At 35.0% G+C, this 27,023-nt stretch overlaps 2 protein-coding genes across 2 annotated transcripts in view; one reads left to right on the plus strand and one right to left on the minus strand.

Moving 5' to 3' along the window:
- Window positions 1-27,023, plus strand: part of LOC115448241 (dopamine receptor 2) — a 125,715-nt gene that overhangs the window by 66,846 nt on the left and 31,846 nt on the right. The window contains exons 2-3 of the mRNA XM_037445812.1: window positions 4,096-4,129; window positions 21,326-22,755. Coding sequence (XP_037301709.1) covers window positions 21,506-22,755 — 1,250 coding nt within the window. The 5' untranslated portion in view covers window positions 4,096-4,129; window positions 21,326-21,505. The remainder of the gene's footprint in view (window positions 1-4,095; window positions 4,130-21,325; window positions 22,756-27,023) is intronic.
- On the minus strand, window positions 18,549-19,509 carry LOC115448251. Its single transcript, XM_030175623.2, has one exon. The coding sequence runs from the start codon at window positions 19,507-19,509 to the stop codon at window positions 18,709-18,711; it is 801 nt and encodes a 266-aa protein (XP_030031483.2). The 3' UTR covers window positions 18,549-18,708.

The following is a 27,023-nucleotide window of genomic DNA, read 5'->3' on the forward strand; positions in this document are numbered from 1 at the left end:
AACAATACGTATAAAATGATCCACTGGGTGTTTTAAATCAATACGATTGGATCATAAACAGATATCTACGTTTACCCGATACGGGTAGATAGGCCAGTATGTACAGTCAGCCACAAATATAACTGAATGAATTCATAATTTTCAATCGCATTTAATCTTTTGTTTCGACATCAACAATCGTTTTTCGAAAAAAAAAATGAAGGTAATATTTTGAAATTGTTCAGCTACTTTTGTGGCTGACTGTACATTATGAAGAATCTATTATTGTAATATATTAAAAGTTATTCACATCCTACTGCTTGGCAAAGGTTTTGTTGAACTCCCTATGATTAGGGAGAGAGATTAGAATCATAATCACCCTAATGCAATACTGGTTAATGGAAATACTACAAGGACCACTTTCCCTTTTTATTGTTATTATTTTATCGGCTTCTGTTAACCCGAAGGCCGAGATATGTATCTCAAAAGCACTGGAATGTACCAAATGGTTCGGGAGTAAATAAAACTTGATCCTTATTTGTTTTTTGTGCCCAATAGCAGTTTGATGACAACAATAAAAATGTAAGCACCATCATTAAGCCATCGAATGTTATTCGCTTTATACGATTCCATATAACTCCAAATAAATTGGGTCTCAGGAACTTTGTATACATGGAAAATAAACGGAAATAGTTACAAATAACAATATGTCAATTTCGTTTGCTTCCTCTTTTGCCAAAATATGATTTTGTGCGTGTATTTATACATTATTTTTAGTATAAGATTACAAACCTAGCACAATCGATTACACATTTTTTTTATATAATATGTTATATTTTATGCCAAAAACGTATTAAAATTTCGTATTAATAAATATCCGGCATGTTGGTCGCTCCCACTACCGCTGTAACCTACTACTACAGCCGATCCTTACAAGCACACCCTACCCCACCCCGCGGCCCCGCACACGTCCTGCTCGGTCCTTGCGGCGGCGCGGGCGATGCGCTTGATCTATCAATTAAGAATGAGTTTTCGTTTTTATTATTATTTTTGTATTTTTATGTGATCTTTTTCACCAAAATCTAATTTGGGTGTTTCGCGGTTTGGTATACAAAAATGTATCTTGTATAGGACTAGCAATCCGTCACGGCTTCGTCTCAGTGAAAACATTTATGCTTACATTTTCTTCTGTCGGATAAAAAGTAGTCTATATTCTTCCCAAGAGTCTCAAACTACTCCATACCAAATATCATATAAATGCACTCAGCAGTTTTTGGGTTTATCGCGTTCAGACAGACAGACGCGACGGAGGACTTTGTTTGATATGTATGTATGTAGGATGTTGACTTTTGACTTTAACTTTGACGCCATTATCAGTGTAAGTTTTCCAAATTTTTATAAATGAATTTTCTTTTTAATCTTATAAATATAACATTTAACGCAAGCGACCTATAGACCTATAGATGATCCTTCAAATGGACTAATAAAATATTATACATTTACATACATATCGTAATACAAAATAATCACATTTACAATAACAGACTTTCTATAACCGATTGTTATTGACTCACTCAGATTTTCGGTGGGGGAAAATAGGGTAGAGGTAAAGTATGAACACACCTTTATACTAACGGCAAACCACACTGACTCTACGTAAAATCGCACCCGAATTCTCACAATCAAGCCCGCCATTTCCGGACAACAATCGGCCATCTACAAATTGTGGTCTGTGTTCCTCTATATTTGTAAATAGTTCAGTTCACAATAGGTAATCGAGGTGGCATACTTCGGTTGCCGTGGTACAAATTACACCTCATTACAACTAATGAATTACAAATCTCAAAATGTATGTAGGTACATTATTACACGCATGAATACTCACGCCTTTATCCCCGAAGAAGTTGTTAGAGGCGCAACTGATGCACCCACTTTCCGCCATGTGCATTCGGCGACACGTGATGTGATGAGGACGAGCGTACGACTATATCTGTAACGTATATATATCTGTTACAGAATAGAAAACCCAATTGTCACTATTCCCGACCCGGGGATCAAACGCGAGACCTCAGCACTGCAGCCGTACCGTAGTACAACTACGTTACTATGGCAGCACAATACATACCTACTAGTACAAGAGAAAGTACCAAGATAAATTCCAAGTATCAAAATAAATTTCATAATAATTTCAAAATTCGTTTACCGGTATATTGAAATTTATTGCATTATGATTATCTAAAACAGATCCCAATTAGCTATCCTAACTACAAATAAACATTCATATTATCTTAATTGGAACGTGTTCAATGTGCAAACGTTCGAAGCGTGATAACAAAAATCAAAGCGCTTGTTATGCAACTATTTTGTCAAATCACTTTTTATTTTCGGAGTTTGAATGGGTTTTCCTAGAGCACAATGCCATTTATTGTGTGCAACTAAGTTTAACAATAGTTATTGTTCATTTGATTTGAACAAATATTTATTTAATGTTCATTTTTTAAGTTTCTGCAACACTAATAGGAAGCTACATCGTACCTATATATAATAGCACTCAGATAGTCACAGTGTAGCTTACGTGTACCTACCTGAATGCTACTTTTTATCCCAAAAACATAATTAGGCGGAACCGCACCAAAATCTATTACAAAAATAAGACGTATGTTACCTTTTTATATCAACCAAATTGTGTATATACCGTAACAATGACTTCTTGCTTTCTTATCTTTACTCGTGCAGGCAGGTACTATGGATTAATCGGTTTAAAACTTCAGCACATAATACAAGATTTATTGCTTATTAATGGGTTTTTAATAGCACGTGGTATACTCAAATGCATTAATCTCACATTAAGTAAGACTTGCAGTATATTCTAACGTAATTCCAAACATACTTAATCTCTGTCGGTCAATTTTTCTTTATTATTTTATATTAAAAGTCGTTGCAATGAATTCAACAAAAAAATGAAACAAAAATCACTCAAGACATATTTGCCACAATATTTTGCCGCAGTTGAAATGAAAACTAAATTTAGTCAAAAAAATAGACTAAATATTTATGATGGAATAATTGAATGACATATTTTGAGATAAAAAACAATCACGATACAAGCTTAAACGATATAATAATTACCTACGTATATATTTAATAGATTAATACTTCCTCCACCGTTAAACATAAATTACCTTATTAATTTTCCACATTTAAAACGTATTTACTTCCCAGCACGCGATCGATACAACCAATTAAATGAGTAATTTATTCCTGGAGTGCTATTGACAGCGTGTAAAGCAGATTCCCTGGAGGTTCTCTAAGAAAAACTTGTTTATCAAACTCGTTTAGCTTTACGTCAGGAAAGAGATGCGTCGGCATAAAAATAGATGCAATCTTCATATATATTGGGGATGTGTAAATTTTATGACTTTAAACCTTAAAAAGTTATAAATACGGGAGGATAAAGGTTGATTGCTGCGATGATTTTGTTATAATGCCGTAATGTATGTTAATTATATTCATGGCACAGTATTAAATGCGTAATTGGATGCTTTGTATTTAGTTTTCTTTTATCTATTAAAATACATCATGATACTGAGACATAAATAGTATTTTAGGGTAGTGTCTATCTTCATCAGAATAATAGAAAGCACTTTAAAATTCTTAGAACTTTATACTTTTAATTATTCGTAATTAAACAAGTGCCATTTATCTTAACAATTATAATCTGAGCTGACAATTACCCTCGTTAGATACTATCGATTTCCAACTAAAAGTTTTACGAGTTAGTGTAATAATAATCGAAGTTTCCGCCAGCTTGTCAGCGATTAAATTGACGAGTTTTCAAACTTGAATAGCCGGAGTACCTGGATTCCTTTGAACCTTGAAGACAGCACTTTTCAAAAGTTGACACCGGCCCGATCGTTAGGAAATTATTCTCGCCTTTTCCTTTGAAGAAATATTAAAAACTGTACTTCAAGTTTGAGAACATTCGCCGTATGTTGCAGTTTGGGAACAAACACGACTTTACTCTTGTGCGAAAAATTCTTATAAGGAGAAAACGATTGTATTGGAGGGGCGTGATTTCACTTCCCTTCCATAAACAAGTCTATTACGTTGTTTCAGGCCTTTGGAGGGAGGCGACACGGCGGAACACGTGGTAAATGGGATTTTCTACTTTGCATAATGTTTGCTGCCGTCTTGTAACTGTATGGACGCACACAACACTGCGTTGTGACATTTATTGTGTATTTATTTAATTTATGAGACGTTGGATACTCTCGTATCGAAATGCTTTTACATTTTAACGTATTTCTATGATGGCTGGTTCATTGATGTACTTTGTAGTCTTAAAGTTCATGTCTAATTTAATTTTCATTTGAAAATAAAAATAAATGGATTTTTGTTCGTTCGACAATTATTTTGTAAGGTACGTAATATAATTTAAATTGGTAGTATCTAATTGTATTTAGCAAATTGTTAACCAATTAAAGACTTGGTAATATTTTTCGTCTAACATTCGCGTAAATATAAGAAATCATTTGAGTCCATAATGTTTTTAATTTTAAATGTGGCACTTATTCATGATTTAAGCGAATATTTAACGAATATTACTTAACTCAAGTCCACAATTTAATAAGAAAATACACTCAACTTTTTCTAACCCACAGTCTTTTATTTGCTACAGGCAAATCGTAATGGCTACCTTTTAGTAGTCCCATTTGAAGTATCCCCACAGGGTGCCTACTCTATTATCATGAAACATTGAATAGATTCCACAAGAAACCTCATTATAATTGTCATTGTATTGAATTGAACGGGAACTGAAATACATTTTTGAATTGATTTTCACAGCCTTTGTTTTTTAATAGTATGATTTGAAATAAATTTACATAGACATTTATGTTTCGTCTTACATGATGGTCTTCAGAGAATTAAAAAAATACAATCATTGAGAAATTCCTCCTTTTTTGAAGCCGGTTAATAAAGTAATAAAACTAGCCGTACCAAACTTAACCCTGCGGCTCTACGAAACTTCCCATGCGGTCCGCGGTGCTTTTGAAAGTGGACTAACAGATTTCAAGAATTATGTTATTCTATACTAATATATAAGCTTAAAGATTTATTTTGTTTACGCTAATGTTAGACATTAAAATTAAACTATTTCTCGGATTTTATCGCGGTTTTAATTATTTTAGTTTTCTTCTGACGTTTCGAAGACTTTGCAGCCTTCATGGTCACGGGGGGACTGAGGTACTGTTCATCCGCAAAGCCAAAGTTAGAATATCTACCTACATTTTACAATTATACAACTTTTTAACTATTTTTTTTTTCGCTGTTAGTGTTCCGATCTACGCAGAATTAGCTCACAATGTCTTAAAGTCTGGCAGCCGGTTTTGGGTTTGGTTTTGAGTTCCGTTTTAATAAAATGTAGAACTGGATCTTAAGCTTGTGCAATGTTCCAACCATCTTCCCTATTAAAATTAGGATTTTTAAATTTCAATAGCCTCGCGGATCATCTTAGGCAGAAATCGGTGTTCTTTGGCAAGGATTTGTGGCTTGTCTAGTCGCAGATAATGATTGGAGCCTTCTTCAGAGTGTTCAGCGACCGCAGACTTCATAGAGCGTCGGTGTTTCACGTCAGCTATATGTTTTTTACGCGGGTCACTATATTTCTTTTTGTTTGGCCTATATAAGAGAGGCCACAGTTGCAATCTATCATAATTGCAATGTAAACTACTTGAGCTTATGAGATCAATCTTATGAGGTCAGTATACTGACCTGCATTTGTAGTAAAAAAAAAAGTTACGGATGGGCTTATCAGTACAAAGGGTCGTTTTTCGTATAAAAGTAATGTAGATATAGTGACAACGAAGATTACCAGTGCTAGGAAATTTACAAATTTTCTAATGTTGACGTAGATTTTAGTCTATTTACGAATTTTGAACGCTGTCCAATTGGATACATAAACATAATTGTCTATTTAACGAATAAAAGTATGTTTTAGTATCCCTAGTAGTGGAATATAGCAACAACAAATAGAGATTAAGAGTATAATCCCTGATAGACAATGAAGATTACTATTAGATTTTATATAGACGTTCGACAGCGCGTATTACAATAATAAAGCTTTGTCGTATTTTCGTTATCACTAAGACAAGAGTTATTGTTCTTATTAATATTTTATCTTGTATAGCAAATACGGGTCTTAGATGAAAGACATTGTATTGATTTTTTAAATACGTTAATACAAAGACATTTTGACATTAAGTTGCTAAATGAAACCACATACTATCTTCTTGCAAATAAAATTTTACAATAAGTAGCTTGAACTGTCGACGTAAAAAGGTATAAGTTTAGAACAAAATAAATCAATAAAATATAATTTTCATTTTACGCGAGCTTATGCCACTACTACTACTTTTAGATAATTCGTCGCACGCACATCAATCTCGCACACGCTATATTAAGACTATACTTAAAAAAAAAACAGAAAGTGTTTTATTTTTGGTGTAAATATTCGTGATGCTTTTCGGCACAATGTAAGCAGGGGCAAAGACGAGTATGTGGTTTCTTCTATTAAGGCACTGGAGTCATACCGTAATGCAACTACTTCTCCGAAGCAGTTGATTTATATATATAAGTTTAATATATTCAGTCTGTACAATGTACAATTGATTTAGTGCCCATATGTCACATGGGTCTCTTATTTGAAATCAGTTCCAGTTTTGGTTAGACTGTACTGCAGTAAGGAGATGAATGAGAATTTCCCTTTTAGACACAAAATTATAACATTTTTATGTTTACAACTATAATTGCTTATTCCAAAAAAATCTTTTTTGTCGTAGACTGCCACTTTAAACATTACAACGTTATTCAATACATAAAACGTCATATCCTCAAGTTGCTACAATGCCATCGACTATGTCGAAACGATGCATGTTAATGAATAAACAAGGACAGCAGCTATCAAGCTGTACCAAACACGATCAACAATCTGTTCCAGCTATCAACATATAACCTATTGTGTTCGATTCATTGGCTTTGATTATTTTATGTTTGTAACAAATGATATGACACAGGTAAAATTCATATTGTACCTGTTTGAGCAAGCTTTATGTCAGTTGTCATAATGACCTTACATAAAGCTTGTTCAAACACAGTTGATAGCGGGAAGTATTGCGGTACATCGTCGATTTATTCCACAAACAGATCTTCGAAAATCCTGTTGCGTAAATGATTGTTCATTTTTATTTTCTTTGTGCCGTTTTTTTACTACATAGTCGAGTCCATTCTCAATGGATTTTTACAGAACTTTTGGCTTTCATTTATATAATAATAAATAAGCAGTTAGAAGCTAGTAAAGAGTAAGTCAGAAATAAGAATAGTCTTTAGTTAAACGAGGTCACATAGCAGGCAATAGATTAAGAAACTGCCGAGACATGAGTCATATATTCGATCCCGTCCTCAGAGCATGAGCTTGTGAATTGTTCAATTTAAAATCATTGCTAGCTTTAACAATAAAACTAAATACCTTCAAGTAAGCTGCATAAAGAATCCTTTATAAGAATTTCGAACAACAACAACGCATTCTCTCCTATTTAGGCAACTCAGTACGCAGAGGCGCTAAAAATTAAAAAAAAACTGATTATGGTGAGGAACACCGAAGGCAAAAGATTACGCGGTCGTATACCAACGAGGTGCACGGACCAAGTAAGACACATCGTCCTCTAAATTCTACACAAGCGTAAGAGATGCGCTGGACAGAAACCGATGGAGCCAGATCATCGGCTCCAAATGCACACGATCCTCAGATATGAGGGGCCGACCAGAGAGAGATAAGAATGTCGAAATATGGACGTCCACCACCCAATACGGCTCAAGATTTAAGCCTTCTTAGTAAAGGAAGCCTGTACCCAGCAGCCAAATAATACACAATATAAGACTACCATAAAAAAACAGTCACTATCGCATATTTTATTTTCATTAATTCACAGTATTTGTGAAAATCTTTTTATATTTTGGAAGTCTGTTAATCGCCCTTAATGCCAGCGTGGGATCGAGGGTGGTCAGTAATTAATGACACATTGTGATTGTACTTGTGGACGGGTACAACTGTAACAGACACGTTGACACGATATTCTTAATTAATATTGTAATGAACCGATCCAGCTGTGACATTGTATAGATAAAATAAATGTTTAATTTAGCTACGGTAGGTTTCATTGCTACTGTATAGAAGTGTCCAGGTATTATTAGAACGGGTTGATCCAGCCTGATTTTATTAATAAACTTTTATTTATAAGACTGTTTTACAACAATAAAAATTGTGTTCTACCTTTTCAAGGACAGTTTTATATTGAGTATAGGTTTTGATTATAAAACTATGTTTCTTTTAACAATACAATCCCCATCTGCATGTTTCAAGATTTAATTCTCCAAATATTCAACATTTCTTCGCTCTAAGGAATAAACAATGTTGCTAAGTTAGCTTAACTACTGATTGCTCTCGTTGTGCCGTCATCTAAGCTTTGTTGGCACCTTATTACTGTGTCAGAACTTGTATTATAAACTAACAGTTCGCGCTCTCCTGTACTTTATCATTAACTCAAGCAATTTCGTAGCAACTTTCACGTAACGTCTTATGTGCTACTTCATTGTAACGTTGTGGAAGAGTTTCGTGTACAATTGTTTAGGAATATGCGACCGGTAATTGTTTAAATATTATGCTTTGCTGGATGTAATTCTTTTTTATTTATTAACGGACCTCCAACGAAGAATAAATGGATTTTCAGGACAAGAAAAAGTAAAAACAAGATACAAGACAAAAGAAAGGATAATTTAAAGGACATTTTAGCCAGTGTAACTAGTGCACATAATAAGACTTAACATCTCATGTCTGAGAATAGCGAACGCAGGGGAATACCAAACAATACTTTGTAAATTTTGGTGTTCGACAGTGTTTCTACTGTTTATGTGTTTACCATTAGGCAAACGGCTAGCTCGTCTCGTCATATAAAGAAATATATATACTATTTGCCTTGGTCATCGCATCACGCGTAAACGGTTGTATCGATTTCACTTTTTTTTGTTGTGTTTGTTATTATCAGAAGAAGGTTCTTATGAAAGAAAAAATTCAAAAAATTGCGCCGAATATTAGAAAATTTAACGAAAATATTTATTTTATATAACTGTCAATTGTTTGAAATAACGTCTATCGGGTCAACTAGTACATTATAAAAATAATGGTATGATATCTTTAAAAGCGACAGTGTGACGTGTTTCTTCAAGTATAAAAGACCAAAGCATGCAAGTTTACATATTTATAGCAACAAAACTTTACCAAGAAATTACATAACATATAAATGCAACTTAAGACTAATTGCATGAAGTCAAATGTGCATACAACTTACGTGCAGACGCCTCTCTTGAAAGCTGAAATATAACTGGCTCCTCCAACTAATTACACCTACGTCATAAATTAAAGAACATTTTAACGTTTCTGCCGTGGAAGTAGTGAACAAATAAGTTGATGTTAAATTAGTGCTGGGAGATAAGTTTGTCGTGTGCGGAGTCCAACTTGATAGTTACTACCGTAATGTCTATAATATCTGTCGTTAAGCAACAAGAAACCATTTTTGTAATCCGGTGTGAAGGACATTGCAGTTAGTACAATTAATGGGCCAATGCCTACTCTGATAAACTGTATCAGCAAATAAATATACGTAACAAAATAATTACAAAATATTGTTACGAATTTTAGAACTGTTCTAAAGAGTAATTCCGTCAAACATTTTGTTGCGTAATTTCAATCATTTACGCAGAGCACGCAACGGAAGCTCTCAAAAGGAATAAATTTTCCTCGTTTTGATGTTATATAGCCTTCGTCGATAAATGGTCTATCCAACACTAAGTAGTTACTGGTTCGTATTGAAATTCAGAAACTTCTGAGATTAACGCGTTCAAACAAATAAACTAACCCTTCAGATGTATATAATAGTATAGATAAATCGATTGTGTTAAGACGAATAAGAAAGAGACAAATTACACAAAAGTAACAATATTTCGTAATAACTATTTCATTAAGTACATTTATTTAGAGATAAATATCTAAGATTGCCGAAAGCCTACATCCCTGCCCTCCTTCAAACCTTTCTTAACATTTCTAAAATGTCCCCAACACATTTATGATTTATTTGTTGTCACGCGTCTTCGTTGGAGACTTATTAAATTAGTGACCTAAGTCTAAATTAAACTTCTCTCACGAAAAGTTTTTTAACATTCGCGTATATATAAATAATCATTAAGGTGACAAAACTTATAAATCTTGATTAACATGTATAATAATTTAAATCTAAATATTTCATTGAACCCGTGTTTATACAAAACTAATTAAATATTGAGGTACACTTAAGTCTAGTGTTTTGGTCACTTATTCCTAAATTAATAACACGTGTGATGCCCTGAGGGCTCGTTTGGACTTGTTGGACTTGGACGATGTCAATTCAAATTCAAGCAATTAACTTTAATAATTATCAGGTATATGAAAACTATGTCTAAAGATTTATATTATATATAATGTTATAATTGAAGTTCTAACGAATTAGTCTAATATACTATGGCAGTTAAATAAATTTTATTGAATTGGCCGCTTCCACCGCTATATATACATTAAGATAAATTTAAGGAGTTTCATACAATATTATCTTAAAACAGAAAGCAGATACGATACAGAAGTTTTAGTTCCTAAAACAATTAATCTTTAGACTGTAGATGTATAAAAATATGAATATGGAAAGCTAAAATGAGCTTCGAACAAGAGCAAGTTTATCCGAGCCTTTACGGGTATGATACAGTGTGCTTGTTAGTTCCCGCTCATCCTATGGGATACCATAAATCACACGACCTCTCGTAGCCAAAACTGACAGATTTGTTACTGTCACCGAGAGTAAATGAAAAGAGTCAGATAAGACCCGCGGACGACGGAAAAAGGATAGTCCGTAATAAATTATGGTGGACATATTTGAACAATTTTATGAAAAAGATTTAAATTCGATTTATGTGGAGTATGTATAACGCTTTTTAAAGCACTTAAAGCCGTTGGTCCTGCGCTTGATCTTCGGTCATGTCGGATTGCGGTCTCACTGGAATATGAGAGTGAAAGAGCAGAGAGTGCACCTGTGTATAACAAACACTTGTGCACTGTAATATCTCCTGCGTACTTGGCTGACCTACGTTGAGATTGGCCGCCATGGCCGAAATTCGGTTCACAAGAATCATGTAACGCAGTTATCATAAAAAAGTAAGACCCTGATTGCATATTTACAAGGAAAGCAGGAAAAATATAACTGGAAATATGTTTCTAATCAACATCCAAGCATATAAAAATTACATTAATTGCGAATTGAAAACTCTAATATTCTAAGTATCGGAAATTAATTAAGTGTAGCACGTTAATTAATTTGCATAAAATACAAGTATACAAATTAGTCAACTGTTTTCTATCAATCTTTTATTCAGTCTATGTTTCGGTGCAGAACATAGTGATCGTCATATTGCACTTATACGTCTACTTTCATAACATTGCATTGTGCAAAATGTGAAGCGGTAGAGATTTGCTAACATAATTCAATTATTCCACAATCTTGAACCTATTTAACTGTGCAAAATTTTAATGATGTAAACCAACGGCTAGCAGCGACGAAGACGACGGTGAAAAATTGGAAATGTAAGAAAATCCAGGACTTATTTGCATTAGAGTTACGCTAGAGCGGTTCATAATAAATTATCTTAGAGTACAAGCAACGGTATTCTGTACGAAATCCGAAGCTCGAATAATTACTGGAGTTAGTTGTTTCTAGATTTGTAAGCAAAGATCCCTCGACGACGAGTGAAATGCAGAATTAGAATAAACTCACTGCACACCGACCAACTACCTAATTACTGAGTGAAAACATTTATGAGTGGTTTACTGGCTTTTCAAATGTATAATTTGCGTTTGAATTGGTTTTATACTTGAAGTTGCATTGATAGGTTGTCAGTGAGCCAATTAGCCGCGAGCGAGTTGCCAACTCATCAAGTTGTACAGATACGGCAGTAAGTCCATCGAGTTATATTCATAATTGACTGATTATACTTCGTTTATATTTAATTAAATTTTTTGTATGGGGCTTCTAGTAGCTTCATCAGAGATCATATTTAGTTTTGTACTTTCTAAGTTCAGATGCATCTTAACAAAATGCATTACAAAAACATTTAGTTTAAACCAAACTATCACTTTTTACCACGTAATCTCGATACATGCAAACGTTTTCCAATCGATAAGTGTACTGTAGCGTCAATATGAAGGGTAATCAGTGGGGCGTGAATTAATTACGGTGTAATCACGCACCCAAATTAGGATTTCCGCAGCTTGGCTATCAATGTTCCGCGGAGGGTCCTCGAATTTGTTGTCCTCGAGGAATTTGGCACAATAAATCACCTGAACCGCTACTACGGAAACTCGAACTTTATGGAATGTCTGTGTCGACTTCAGCAACGGAATTTTGTCGGAAATTCATACTTTGATTAATTTTTGTCAACGCTAAAGTTCAACATGTTGGGTTTTTATGGATTCCAGGTATTCCATTACTTTATCTTTTATATCGATTCCAACTGACGCTTTGTTACAATGTAAATAAAAATGGATATTCCTATACCTACCTAGTGTATTTTTCTTATCTATTAGGTACATAGTTATTTAAATTCATTAATATATCGAGAACATGTACAAAGTTCAATATCATATCAAAATACGAAAGTGTCTTATTAAATTTAACTTTTCTCATATTTCATGTCATGATAAGGTCGGTGTATTCAAACTCTAACCTGGCATCGAAGTCACCTACAGAATGTTATATCGTATTTACAATATATGCCTTTCAATTCACGCGTTATAGAAATGTCCAAACTTACCTACTAATATCTACCGTTGTGTATGATAAAAATGCATGTAAAAAGCCTTTAATACCACGATCATTAATAATATGATACCTACAGATAGATTAGGAATTTAAAATGTTTGCCTCAAATAAGGCTTCGTATGCATTTAACAATCTGGCAGAAGTAGTATAAAATGTAAAAAGTGCTATATTAAATAGTCCTTATTGCATTACTTGTATAAATAATTTCCCAGCTCGGCGCCTGATATGACTTAGGTTTAGGACTGGTAAATCTAGATTCTAGAAATTATTCACTAATGGCCCTTTCAATAAATTATTTCAATCTCAATCTTCGATCCCAACCCAAGAATAGACCAATCAGAATACGTAGTTTGTAAGCACGTAAAAAAAGCTTTGCTCTGATTGGCCAATTTTCCCGATAGATCAAACAAATCAATTGCGATCGTTGATTAAAACGACAGTTACAGGGTCCATTTGCGTTTTTTGTCCAACATCCTCTGTTCTTTATTTGTCATCTCCACTTATTATAGAAAGTATAAAAAATATATTCACCAATAGTAGTGAAGTCCTTGGTGTGATTGATAGCGCGGCCGCATGACACTTCAAATTGCGTCGCACTCGTGTGCATGAGACAGCGTTGTATGTTAAATTAATGGTTAACCGCTCCCCGACCCTGGACCCTGTCGCAACACCCATGGGAAACTTTACTCATATTTAAATATTGATATAGTGTACAGATGTCGCGCTGATGTTTTTAAACCATTGCTGATATACTGATTACTATAACTATAAAACTGATAGTGGCTGAAATATCAATAAAAAGTTAGTATAACAGGTTGTTTCAGATCGGAGTCCGCGCGTCTTCATGTCTTTTACATGATGTCGTGTGCTAATAATGCTTAAGGTGACATTTCATGTCGGATATGTTAGAGTAGACATACCTGGTATAACATAGTACACATAACCCTGTTTTGTCACACATTTCCGAGTTTCATACCTTTAGTAATGATTGACTAAAACACTTTGCTATTAGAGTAATTGTTGATATCAAATTGTATGTCAAAGTATTGATATATGTATGGACATTGTACACGTGAAAGAACATTGTTCGTAAAGCTAAAATCAAAGCACTCACAGTTCAATTTTAGATAAAAGTCTCCCTTCAAGCCTAACAAAACCCCATTCAACTAACGTGAACAAAAAACAACAATGCTTCATGTCCGTTCTTGTTTTGTCACTCTGTTAAAGTGAATTTTGATGTCGAACTTTCACCGCTGCAAGACAAATAACATCAACTTTATGTTCGAACTACGAAGTGAGCTCAAAATATAGAAATATCGACCCTCGTTCCTGTGACAGCAAAATTAGATAATAGAACAAGCGTAAATCCACTGTGAACACTAAACATGCCGAAAATAAATTAACGCTCGAATTTCATTTACTTTTATGGACTTTTTCTTGTGGTTGTGGTGGTTTGACAAAAGGCAAATGCAATGTTTTATTAAATATTATTTGGTGAAGTAATTATGAATAAGTGTTGATTATTCATAATTAACATTAATTGCTTTAATTTTACATTGAAAACCATCGTAGCCCTTAAAATATTCGAGTGCTAATTGGCGGTAGGTCTCTCGTATATGAGGATTTGTCTGGGTAGGCATCTTAGGGTGACTGGTATCTTAGTTTCTGGTGCCAAGTCACAATCTGCATATACTGTTGTGTACCAGTTTGAAGGTCATTGCAGTCAGAGTAATCACTGGGCTTTATAAGAATCAAATTTCTAAGAGCGACGAGCGCAGTATAATGCCAGCTGTAATTTAAATTCTGGATGATGTACTTTCAATGGGCAATCGTGTTGCCTATCATCAGGCGAGCAGCATGCTCGTCATACATTTGTACTTTATAAAAAAATTGAACAGTTATTGCATTACATTGAAATAACTATCAGATTTCTAAAATTGTAATCCTTCAATCAATTATAATATAATATATTTTTGGCTAGCTGCCTTGCTAATAAAAACCATACAAAAATAGACGCTTCCATTAGCAAGTGCTATGCCTTTGTGATCCATGTTCTAAATTCTCTATAGCGCTCTCGAAAAGATATGGCGTAGGCGTAGCTGGGTAAACATAAGTGGTAATATTTATGGTCACTGTAATCATTTCAATCCCCTATTTAGTGTCTTCCTATTTATCCTCATGCCTATCAGTCTCTTTCCTGGTAGTTTGTAGCCCCCGTTCCTCACCTCTATAGGCCACATGATCTTATATATAATATGTCTCTTACAGTTTTCTGATAGTATTTACAACAAATTATTATAATCGGTATATCATTGGCTCTTACTAAAAACGTTGTGATGTTATTTTACTGACTACCAACAAGTTTAATAACATAATTTCTGTCCTTATCAGCGAAATCTATTTCATCGATTACAGAATTTCCTTAAATCACATCGTGGCAAGGTAATATTTCAGTATTTTTTTTTTTTTTTTTTTTTTTTTTTTTTTATTGTTATAAGTAAATACAATTTTATGTTCTTATGTACTAGTACAATGCCCTACAAAACTACTTGCGCAGTTTGTCTGCAGGAACATAACGAGCCTCTAACTTATTAATAACATTATCATGCCTTCAAATCAATGCACGTACAATAATAGTACCTAATAAATGCCATGTAGGTTATCGAACATATATATTTTTAACAATCTGTCAAACTTGCTTTCATTTGACTCAGTTCTAATAAGCATTGGCAATTTATTTAGGAGGTATGGAATACGCTTCTTAAGGGTTCTGTCACCATAATAATTTTTAACCCTTGGCACATTAAATTTACCAGTGCATACCGACCTCGTTCCATACTTATGCGATACCAGAGTTTTGTACTCCTGGCTACCATGATTCTTTCTTAGCACTAAATATTGTTGTTTTAAAGTAATTGGAAGAAGTCTTGTAACTTTAAATAATTTTCTGTAATTACTTTTGCATTTGTTTTTAGTTTTATGGTTAACCATTAATTTTAAAAACCGCATTTGCAGATCTTCCAATTTTTGTAAATAACTTTTAAATGTTAAACCATAGCAGTCAAGAGCATAGCATAAAATAGATTCCACCAAACATACATATATACATTTTAAAGTATTAGTGGGGATTTTAAAACTAAGATGATAGAATTTTTGTAATATTATTCTAAGTTTATTACATAAGTACTCTATATGTGATGACCAATGAAAATTTTCATCAATTTTTACTCCAAGGTAGGTAACAGTTTTAGCTCTTTCTATCGGCTTACAAACACAACCCTGGTAATTGCTATGACTACATTCAAAACTATGAGTTACAATGGTAGGAATTATATCTGGCAGTTGCGCATGAGGTGAGTGGAGCAATAGATAATTAGTTTTCTCCATATTTAAGATAATTCCATTATCATGCGACCATCTCACCACAGCATTCACATCATGTTGGACAAGTCGGTAAATTTCCTCAATGTTGCTACCAGCACAGAGCGCACACAGGTCGTCGGCAAACATGTATGCGTTGCAATGACGGAAAACATTACACAGACTGTTGGCGTGTAGCAAATAGCATATAGGACCGCACGTCGAACCCTGTGGCACACCGCACCTCACAACCCTCGGGTCGCTAAATGACTGTCCAATTTTTACACGGAAAGACCGCCCATTTAGATAATCACTGAACCATTTCTTTAGTGGCCCTCGTACTCCACACTCATCCATCGAATTTAAAAGGGTAGTCGTATCCAGCGTATCAAATGCCTTTTTAAAATCGAAAAATACGGCAACAACAATTTTTTTCTCCCCTAGATAATTATTAATATCATTTGTGAACTTAGATAAGAGAGTATTCGTGCTCTTTCCTTTTTGAAAACCATGCTGACATTCATTTATTAATTTATTTTTATGCAAGTATGTCCCTAACTGATTTACTATACATTTTTCTACGATTTTATCTACACTCGATAGTATAGCAATTGGCCTATAGTTATTAACATTTTTCCCATCACCTTTTTTATAAATAGGTCGTACAATTGCTTCTTTTAATTTATTTGGGTATAGAGAATAACGAATACTTAAGTTAATTAGGTTACAGATCACAGGGCTCACTTTATTTACGATAAATTTTAGATCAGACATACGTATTAAATCACTGCCTGGTGACTTATTTGAATTCATTTTCATAATTACCTGCTTCACATCTAAGCTGGTAACTTGTTGCCATCTCATAGATATTGATGCATTTTTAACATATGATGCCCTATCTAACCACTTATCACTACATACATGTTTAATATTATTAATTTCCTCACAAAAACTAGTTGCAAATCTATTACAAACATCAATGTTACTACAGTACATACCCATTTTATTTAATATTACACTATCCAATGATTGTTTATTATTCCCCATAATTAAATTGATTTTGTCCCATATCTTTTTTATATTATTGTTACAATTTAAGATGCTTTGTTTTTCAAAAGCATTTCTGGTTTTTAATATAGTTTTATTACACTTATTTCTATACTTTGTATACTCTAGCCGTTTAACCATATTTTTAGGCTCATTACTCCATATGGTAAACAGTCTATCTCTCTCTAGTAACATTTTTTTATGACTCTCGGTAATCCAGCTATTTTGATGTCTGTTACTGTTTGTCGTATTATTGGTATATGTGATGTTTTCATAACATTCATCATAAATGTCTATAAATATTTTACTAAAAGCTGTATACAGTTTTACAGGACATGAGATAGACAGTAGTTCATTAAAATCTGTCGCTAATAATTTCTGTCGCACCATACGATTATTAAGTACGCGTCGAGTGACGGTAGATGTGAGTGGACCGGCTGCGGCAGGCGCGCACGACGGCACATTTACCCGCCCACAGTTTATGTTATCGTTCGATGCGCATTTCCACTGCACCACAACCGCAACAGGGTAATGATCTGATATTTTAATCTGTATAATACTTGATTCAATAATTGCCAAAGGTGAACGGATATAAATATGGTCTAAACATGAATTAACTATGTTATCCATAAGTATTTCACTCCGTGTAACCTTATTGATACATTTCGTAAAGCCGTACTCAGCCATAAGATTTTCATATATAATAACATATCTATCAGAATGCTTTAATAAGTTTATATTAATATCGCCACAGATAATAACTTTAGAGGTAACTAAACTTTGTAGTATATTACGCAATTCTTGTAGAAACTGATCTAATTTATGTGTGTTATTTATTTTAGGCGGCCTATATATTGAGATCAATTGTATACGTTCATTGCAATTAATGAAGCTAATGGAAACGCACTCCGCAGTGAGCATGATATTATGGGTCGCTTGCGCAGCCCCGGTCCCAAATACGCTAGCCTCAAGCGAGTGCCGCGTATATACCAACACACCTCCACCACTTCGATTGGGTCGTGCAAAACTGTTTACAGTGAAACCCTGTATATTATAAAAACCCAAACACGAAAAGTTTATGTTAGGTTCAGTAATTACAATTATATCAATTTTATGTATAACATTGTGTAATGCAACGAGTAACTCACAAAAATTTTTCCTTAATGATCTAATGTTAATATGAAATAAACAAAAATCCTTTTTCTTATTAATACTTTGCGACCAGCTGTGTATTTCACGATAGCAAACCGCATCTGCTGAACCACTAGATATAATGGTATCTTCTAAATTATTTATACTCGCGAATCTGTGCAAAATGATTTAACTATGTAAATTTAATCACAAACACAATTTTATATAATAGGTACCTTCACTTATTGAGTAGGTCACATATATCACCTTCAGACTGAATTAATATCGACTTATCACCATCCCCTTTTTTAACTAAAATTTTACCATTATGCACCCAGATATATTTATATGTGCCCCGAAGTTGTTTCTTAGTTTTCCATAGCAGCTCTCGGGTAGGTTTTGTAAGGTCTTCATTAAGGTATATTTTATATTTTTGGGATCCCCCTGTAACATCACAACTGGATATTTCCGCAAGTTTTCGTCGCTGAGATAGCCAGGCATCACGGGCGTTGGTACCGTTAACCGTAAAACCCACTTTGATAGGTGCTGGTTTATCACACGATTTTCGTTGTGGCAGTCGGCTCACCCATTCAATGTCCGTAGTATTTACCTCGAGCATGTCTCCAAGTGTTTTAATCAACGCCTGTATATTTTCGTTGGGTAGTTGCTCAATACCCACAATTTCTAGGTTATGTTTGCGCGAAGTTTGGTCGAATTTATCCAATCTTTGCTCGAGTACTATGTTGCATTTTTCCAAGTACACATTTTTGTTGCTAATTGTTATAAAAGACTTTTCTAAATGTATAATTTTCTTTTTTGACTCTTCGTGTTCCGCTAGCAAAGTGTCATATTTATCGGATAATAAACTCATGCTTTCCATTATATGATTTAGCTGCTTTCTTAATCCCGGAAGAGTGCTGACTTTTCCTTGTATGTCCTTAAGTATCCTTTTGAAATCCTGCCCGCCATCTTCTTGCTCGTCGTCCGAGTCTTCTTCCTCACAATTGTTACAAAACGTGCGAATTCTTCCTGCTTTCATATCAGCCGCCAATCCTTTTACACAATTTCTATGAAATGTCCCTTGACAAGGCCCTTGGCATAAGAAGTGCGATCCACTCTTTGCCAGTGCCTTTTTACATTTTTGACACTGCATATTTATAACGACAACTTTAATTTACCGCAATTAATAGCAAATACAATACTCGGGCGCATCGCGAAAGGTGACGCGTGCGTACTTTATGGCTTGCGACACGAGACTATTAACAAAGTTTATCGCGTAAAGCTCTCCATAAACGAAGTAATAAGAAGCGACGAGTTTGTCTAAAAATATTGAGTTTTGATTTTAATAAATCTTGGCTCTCTAACTCATAAATTGTCAATTAGAAGTTTAGATGATATTTGCATGGTAATTTTTTCTTCGAGTTTTGCAAGAAAATATTAAGTTATGTAAATTAATGTGGAATTGGGTTTGATGGGTCATCATTCATGTCTTACATAAAAAAATAATTCGTTTCACCGACAGTTGGGAAAAATATATTCAAATTTATTGCTCTTTAATTTTCTTGACATAATTCACACGAACAAAATTTTAGGATGTTTCGGCCGTGTACCATCCACAAGCCTTTTATTATTCAAGAAAATACATAACTCTGTTTTAACCACCTAACAATAATTAGTGTTTCTGAAACATCACACGTCTCTTTAAAAGACCGAAGTAAAAAACCCGTCTTTAATGTCACTGGACTAAAAAAAAACACTAATCCAATCTAGTCAATAAAAGCATGCAGTAGTTTTGTACGTTGATTTAACATTGTAAAGATCAGGCGTGGCGGCGGGGACGGGGAGCGGGGGGTTCAGTTCAGGCGCCCTCATGTGGACGGGCTGCTTACGGCCCAGGGCACACAATTCGTTTGATCTCACCGCCTGCTCTAAACGCTATTTATGTAGCAAGGCCACCTGTCGATGGTGACGTGCTAGCAATACTAGACCGGAGCAGATACAGATCATCTCACGCACTTAAAATCAAGGGTAAATGGGGACAAGTTATGTAATACTAGTCCACTATAAAGCCACCTCCTTTATAATATTCATTAAACTTTTTCAGCTTTATGAATTGACTAATCAGATTTATGCAGTGACCTGCGTGTAACTATAAGGTAATGATGATAATGTCACAGTCGTTTCTACTATTTCATTCCAAAGGTAGAGGTTCAGAGAATTCCACAGAGAAAAGAACAAACTCAGAGACATAGAACAAGAAATTTTTCACAATAAGCCGGCGAGTAATCCAGCTGCAATAACAATAAACGGGACCATAAAACTTTTTTCAATTTGGTTTAACTTTGCAATTCTGGCTCGAGGGTTGGTTTCTGATACACCAGACGCACAAGTCACGTCCACTTTATACATATTAGACAGTATGAACGCTATTGTGCACAATAAAATCGACTTTATTGGAAAACACATCTTCGTTGATTTAATGGGCTTCAATATAAGTTATTTATTCTAATGGTATTACTTTATAATCACCTTAAGTAATTGCCTTAAAACATAAGTATTATTTTATAAGATTAGATTATTATTCATAAAGTCAACTAAGAACGGAAAGTGACAAAAATTATTTTGCATAATGCAAACTATGGTCCAATGAAGTGAAAAATGTATACATCTAATAGGTTTCATTGCGATACTTAACTAAGAATATAGAATGAATATACTTCAAGTAATTTCAGAGCTTTGACATCGTATAACATGCAATTTGTCAAAATTGGTAGTAAAACATGAATGCTGATTAAACTATAAAAAGAAACTATATACAAAGAACATTACATAAAAAAATCATTTGTTTGTTACAGATAGCATCTGACCGCATCTCCAACCTCCAAGTGAAATATGCTTGCGACAACATGCACCCGATATTGGAATACTGGAATACAATGCCTGCCAAGAACGTAATCTCGAAATGGCTTCGGGCGAAACAGGGGAAACATAAACACTCACCATGGCGCTAGCGAGCAAATAACCACTGGAAAAATATGAACGCCACCGAACCCGATATAGTAGTGGCAAGAGGCCAACTGGACACGTACAGGGGGCCCGAATATACGCTTGACTCCACAGTTATCGCCTATAATGCCATCGACTTCAACTTCACCTTCAATAACTCTTCTGCCTACAACATATCCAATCCCGGCGACCTCTGGAACGAATACATAAAATTGCTGCAAGACAGAGCACTCCTCGTGTCGTTCCTGCTTCTGTTCTCACTCACCACCGTGTTCGGCAACATGCTCGTCATCCTGGCCGTGGTACGGGAGCGATATCTACACACTTCCACCAATTACTTCGTGACATCTCTCGCGGTTGCGGACTGCCTTGTAGGGCTGGTAGTGATGCCATTTTCGGCTCTCTATGAAGTTCTGGAGCACACATGGTTTTTTGGTGTCGATTGGTGTGATGTGTGGAGATCACTCGACGTGTTGTTTAGTACTGCCTCTATATTAAATTTGTGCGTGATCTCGTTGGACCGGTACTGGGCCATCACGGACCCAATAACGTATCCCATGCGGATGAGTGGACGAAAAGCCGCGTTCCTTATAGCGGCGGTGTGGGTGTGTTCTGGAGCGATATCGTTCCCTGCGATCGCGTGGTGGCGCGCCGTACGAGTCGAAGAAGTGCCCGATTACAAATGTCCGTTTACGGAAAACTTAGAGTATATAATATTCTCGTCGACAATATCGTTTTATTTGCCTCTATTCGTAATGGTGTTCACATATTATCGTATATATCGTGCGGCTACTATCCAAACAAGGTCGCTTAAAATTGGCACTAAGCAGGTAATGAGGCCGAGCGGTGAGTTGGAACTGACGCTGCGGATTCACAGAGGAGGGACGGTGCGGCAAAGGAACGACGCCTGCCATGGTGTCTGTACTCCTGAAGAAGCAGACCAAGAGCCGTTGACAGCGTTACAGAACAACGGCCTGTCACGGTCGTCAACGCGTTTGACCAACGTGACGCACGGCAAACATTTGCCCAAAAACTTTTCACTGTCACGAAAACTAGCCAAATTTGCCAAAGAAAAGAAAGCAGCAAAAACTTTAGGCATAGTGATGGGTGTGTTCATAGTGTGCTGGCTGCCATTCTTCGTCGTTAACCTGCTGTCGGGGATCTGCTCCGCGTGCATAGCGCACGAGGAGATCGTGAACGTCGTGGTCACGTGGCTCGGATGGGTCAATTCTTCCATGAACCCCGTCATCTACGCGTGTTGGAGCAGGGATTTTAGAAGGTATGTACAACTATTCATGTAAACTACAAAGCAGTGCGAGCAATTTTGTATTGTTTCCTTAAAACGCTGATTGACTATAAAAATTACAGTCCAAATCGAGATTCATTACTTGACAACGATTTATTGCAGCAATTTCATTCTCAGCTAGTATAACACTCAAGAGTAAAATAACATTTTTTATGCAGAAGTAAAACTTGAATAGTCGCTGCAACATTGTTTATTAATGCATTTTGTATAGCATACGAATATAAAAGCTATTATGCTAAAGAAAGACGTACATGCATAATGCGTCGTTTAAAAGGCTAGACGGCGACATTAGCCGAGTGAAGTTACAGAACAGGTCACTGAGATATTCAAATGGTTCGTATTAAATAGTTGGAATATTATTCAATTGAATTTAAATCGTAAATCTCCATTACAAAGACAGAAACGAAAATACTAAGTTTAAAAACGAATTCCATCAAAGTTTTTCCACCTCGTTTTATCAAAGTTGCGAACATTAAAATCTTTTTTCTGGAACAAAGGTATTTGAAGCGTCGAAATCCAAATAAAGATATTCCGTCCAACACGCGAGCTTACGTGTACACAAGCATTCGTATTTGATTTTCCTATCAAGAAAACCAGGTGGGTGAATGTGTAGGCAGCCGTGTGGGAACAAGGGTCGTAACTAAGGGATTGACAAAGCACGGCAGCTAATCGACTTGTGTTTATATAATTTGATAATACTTTATGAGTGATAAAATTACCAAAGTAGCCTACTTCAATCCGTATTGATATCAGTCAACTTTCTCTATTGTTCTTTTAATCACTATCATTATTTAAACTGGTGATACGTCTCATCCCGCGGTCTTGTCACATAAAATCATTTGTAAAATAACAACACTGCTTTTTCCACTATTGTTGCGGATAAGATTACACTGATCACACTCAAACAGTGTATTGTCTTCCTCTCTGTGCCTTTGTTTCTTAACAGGATAAAACAAAACACTAAATAACTATTGTACAGAATCGCTTTGACTTGCAGTAATTAATAAACATACTAATCTTTACAATAACAATTATAATCATCCATAAATAACGCAAAATCCCGGTTTTATTTTTCTGATTGTTTGATAATTTTCTAATTTTGTGCAATAATGTTTGCGTATTTCTTTCAGTTCAACGCATTCTCTTACAATCTCAGAATTGGCATTAGAGCATTTAATATCACATTATTTTTTATTGTTATTAATTTTGTCGACACTTTTTATTTTTCATCTACCATTCGAAAAACTGCGAAATATTATTTCAAGAAGATAAGTATATGGTTTCATGTAATGCCAAAAGGACTTTGTATATACAAACTTTATTTTGAAAACGGGTAGTACATAGTTACTATGTTACTACATTCTTTATTACAAGTCAAGTAGATGAACCGCCGTCTGCGGTTTACTTTTCTGTGGTCGGCCATTACATTTAATTAGAGGCCCTCTTATCTCAAGGGGTCACTGGTCACGGATCACATTAAAGCAAACAAAGGGGTCTATAGCTTAGTCCCTGTAAGCTTTAGTTACGGTACTGCATTTCTATTCCGCTTGTGAAGGACAAAGATCGGCTGCGTTTGAGGCGCACAGCTGGAAACCGGCTTTGTTTTAGAGGTCTCCTAGTAATATAGCTATATGGTCCTTTTCAACCTGTGAGCCATTATTAAAACTACCGGTTCGTAGTTCTTATTTTGTATTCTGTGAGTCAGTGATACCAATTGCGTTAAATGTTGGCTGTAGAATATTTAATACTGTATCTGGACCCAATTTCACTTACGATTATGTCCGTTGGGTTCACTTTGTCATGCCCAAATAAAATGTTAAATAATTAGCAATATTACTGTAACTTTAGATTAGGTACTGTATAATACTTGTCATCACAGAGTATACAAGCAGCATTATAATAATAATAATAATATCAGCCCTGTATTATATACTTGCCCACTGCTGAGCACGGGCCTCATCTACTACTGAGAGGGATTAGGCCTTAGTCCACCACGCTGGCCTAGTGCGGATTGGTAGACTTCACACACCTTCGAAATTCCTATAGAGAACTTCTCAGATGTGCAGGTTTCCTCACGATGTTTTCCTTCACCGTTAAAGCGAACGATAAATTCACAAAGAATACACACATGATTTTTTAGAAAAGTCAGAGGCGTTTGCCCTTGGGATTTGAACTTCCGGACATTCGTCTCAGCAGTCCGTTCCACACCCAACTAGGCTGTCGCCACAAGCAGCATTAGATATTTTTTAACTTACAGTAATGACCTACATGAATGAATAAATCCGTCCTAGTCGAATTTTGGCCACGGCGGCCAATCTCAATGGAAAGCAGCTAGGGACGCACTCTCTTTTTGAAGAGAGATGAGGCACAGGACCAATGGCAATACGTGCTTATCATTATTTCTAGCCCGACCCGTGATTTGAATCTAAAACCTCAGCTCGGTAGTCGTAATATATAATATTATGCCATCTATCAACTAAGAAAACAACAGTGGCACATAATAAATAACAATTTGTCAAAAGAAATTTACTAAAACGGTCATAACTCTGTCTAAAGTATTTTGCATAAATATTTTTTATTTGAATACAAATATTTATGCAATTATATAAAATATTCTATATAACACTAACTAAATGCTAAACCCTGAGAGAATATGGATGTTTCATGCAACATGTAACACGGATTGCCGGATTGCAATAGCGTTATGGCAACTGTTACGGAAAATCCCGGCAGTTTACGTGAACGGAACACGACACGTCGATTCGTGACCGGTACAGCAGTTTTCACATAAATCATACTGGAGTGAGCCGGGATAACTCGATTGTAAATCATTTTTGCTGACAAGCTTACACGGTGTCCTTTTAATGTTTAGAGTTCGATTGACTGTAATTGGGTGGAAAATATATGACCGAAATAAAAGATTAGAATTTATTTATTTACATATATGGTACACAAAACAGGATACAGCCAAAATAATGTATCATACAGGTTCACACAATAAGTGAAAAAGGAGTCTGGGCTGTGTCCATATGTATACACAACATGTCAAATGTAAGTAAAACACAGTATTATGAAATAAGCATCTAGAAACTAAATATATATTATGTTATTTTTAAACTATTTTACAAAAGTTAGGAACTTGCAAACTAAGCTAGTGTCCTACAAAATTGTACAAACAGATTAACTACAGCATAAGAATAGATGATTTGAAACTTTACGGAGCCGGATATTTTTGTTCTGGACATTACCAGCCGCACTTTACTGGTGTCGTCGAATTGGCATAACTTCTTCGTACAATTAAACAATCGAACTGCAGGCCACTTTGAACTAAACAAATTCCTATTTAGTACTCTTAAAATATTAAATGGATTGCTGAAATATCAGCCCCGTCATCCACCTCACGGCATTCCATTTCACGCTCAACTTTTCGACGACGTAGCTCATAGATTTAAGACATTTTGTTTTCATAAGATAATCGACTACTACGCGCCGGAGAGGCCAGGAGCAACACCTAGTAAATTAATAAAATAGAAAATAATACAATATAAATTTATCATATGTTGTATATAGTATTACTGTAATTGGGGCTTGATACAATTTTTTATAACCTTTTGAGTTTAGGGTTATGATTGATAACACTATATTACGCAGGTCGACTTACAATTGACATTTTTGCCACTACATTTTCTATGCAGCCAACGTAGGAGCTATTTTATAAATCATATTGCTTGAAACTCGAATTTATTAACTAATCACCAGCTATAAATCCCTTAGACAAACAAGCGTTGAGTTCGCAAGTCATAAACCAGACGAAAAGAAATAAAACAAATTATTCTAGACTTAGAAATACTATAAATTACTGTGAATTTAGCGTGTATTTATTTAAATACCTCATATGATGACAAGGCTCCGCTAGCTCGAGTTGCAAAGAGGATCAAAGGGGTCTTCAGTCGCCACTTCAAATTATAACATTTGCATGCAGACTTATCGCCACTCAAAATTCCAAACGCATTTGTCATCTATTCATTAAACGTTAAAGCTTTGCAATATGAGTAGATGGTATTGTACTATATAATTGGAAAATAAGGCACGAACAACTTACGAACCTAAAACTGGGTAGAAGTATTATTTTATAATAATAATAAATCCCTAATCGCCGATGGCAAGGGTCTTCGCCATCGGGCGATGATTATTTTTTTTTATATTTTTATATGCGTAGTTATTTTTAAGATATGTATAAT

Source organism: Manduca sexta, chromosome 6 (genome assembly GCF_014839805.1).
Source record: "Manduca sexta isolate Smith_Timp_Sample1 chromosome 6, JHU_Msex_v1.0, whole genome shotgun sequence".
Taxonomy (NCBI): Eukaryota; Metazoa; Arthropoda; class Insecta; order Lepidoptera; family Sphingidae; genus Manduca; species Manduca sexta.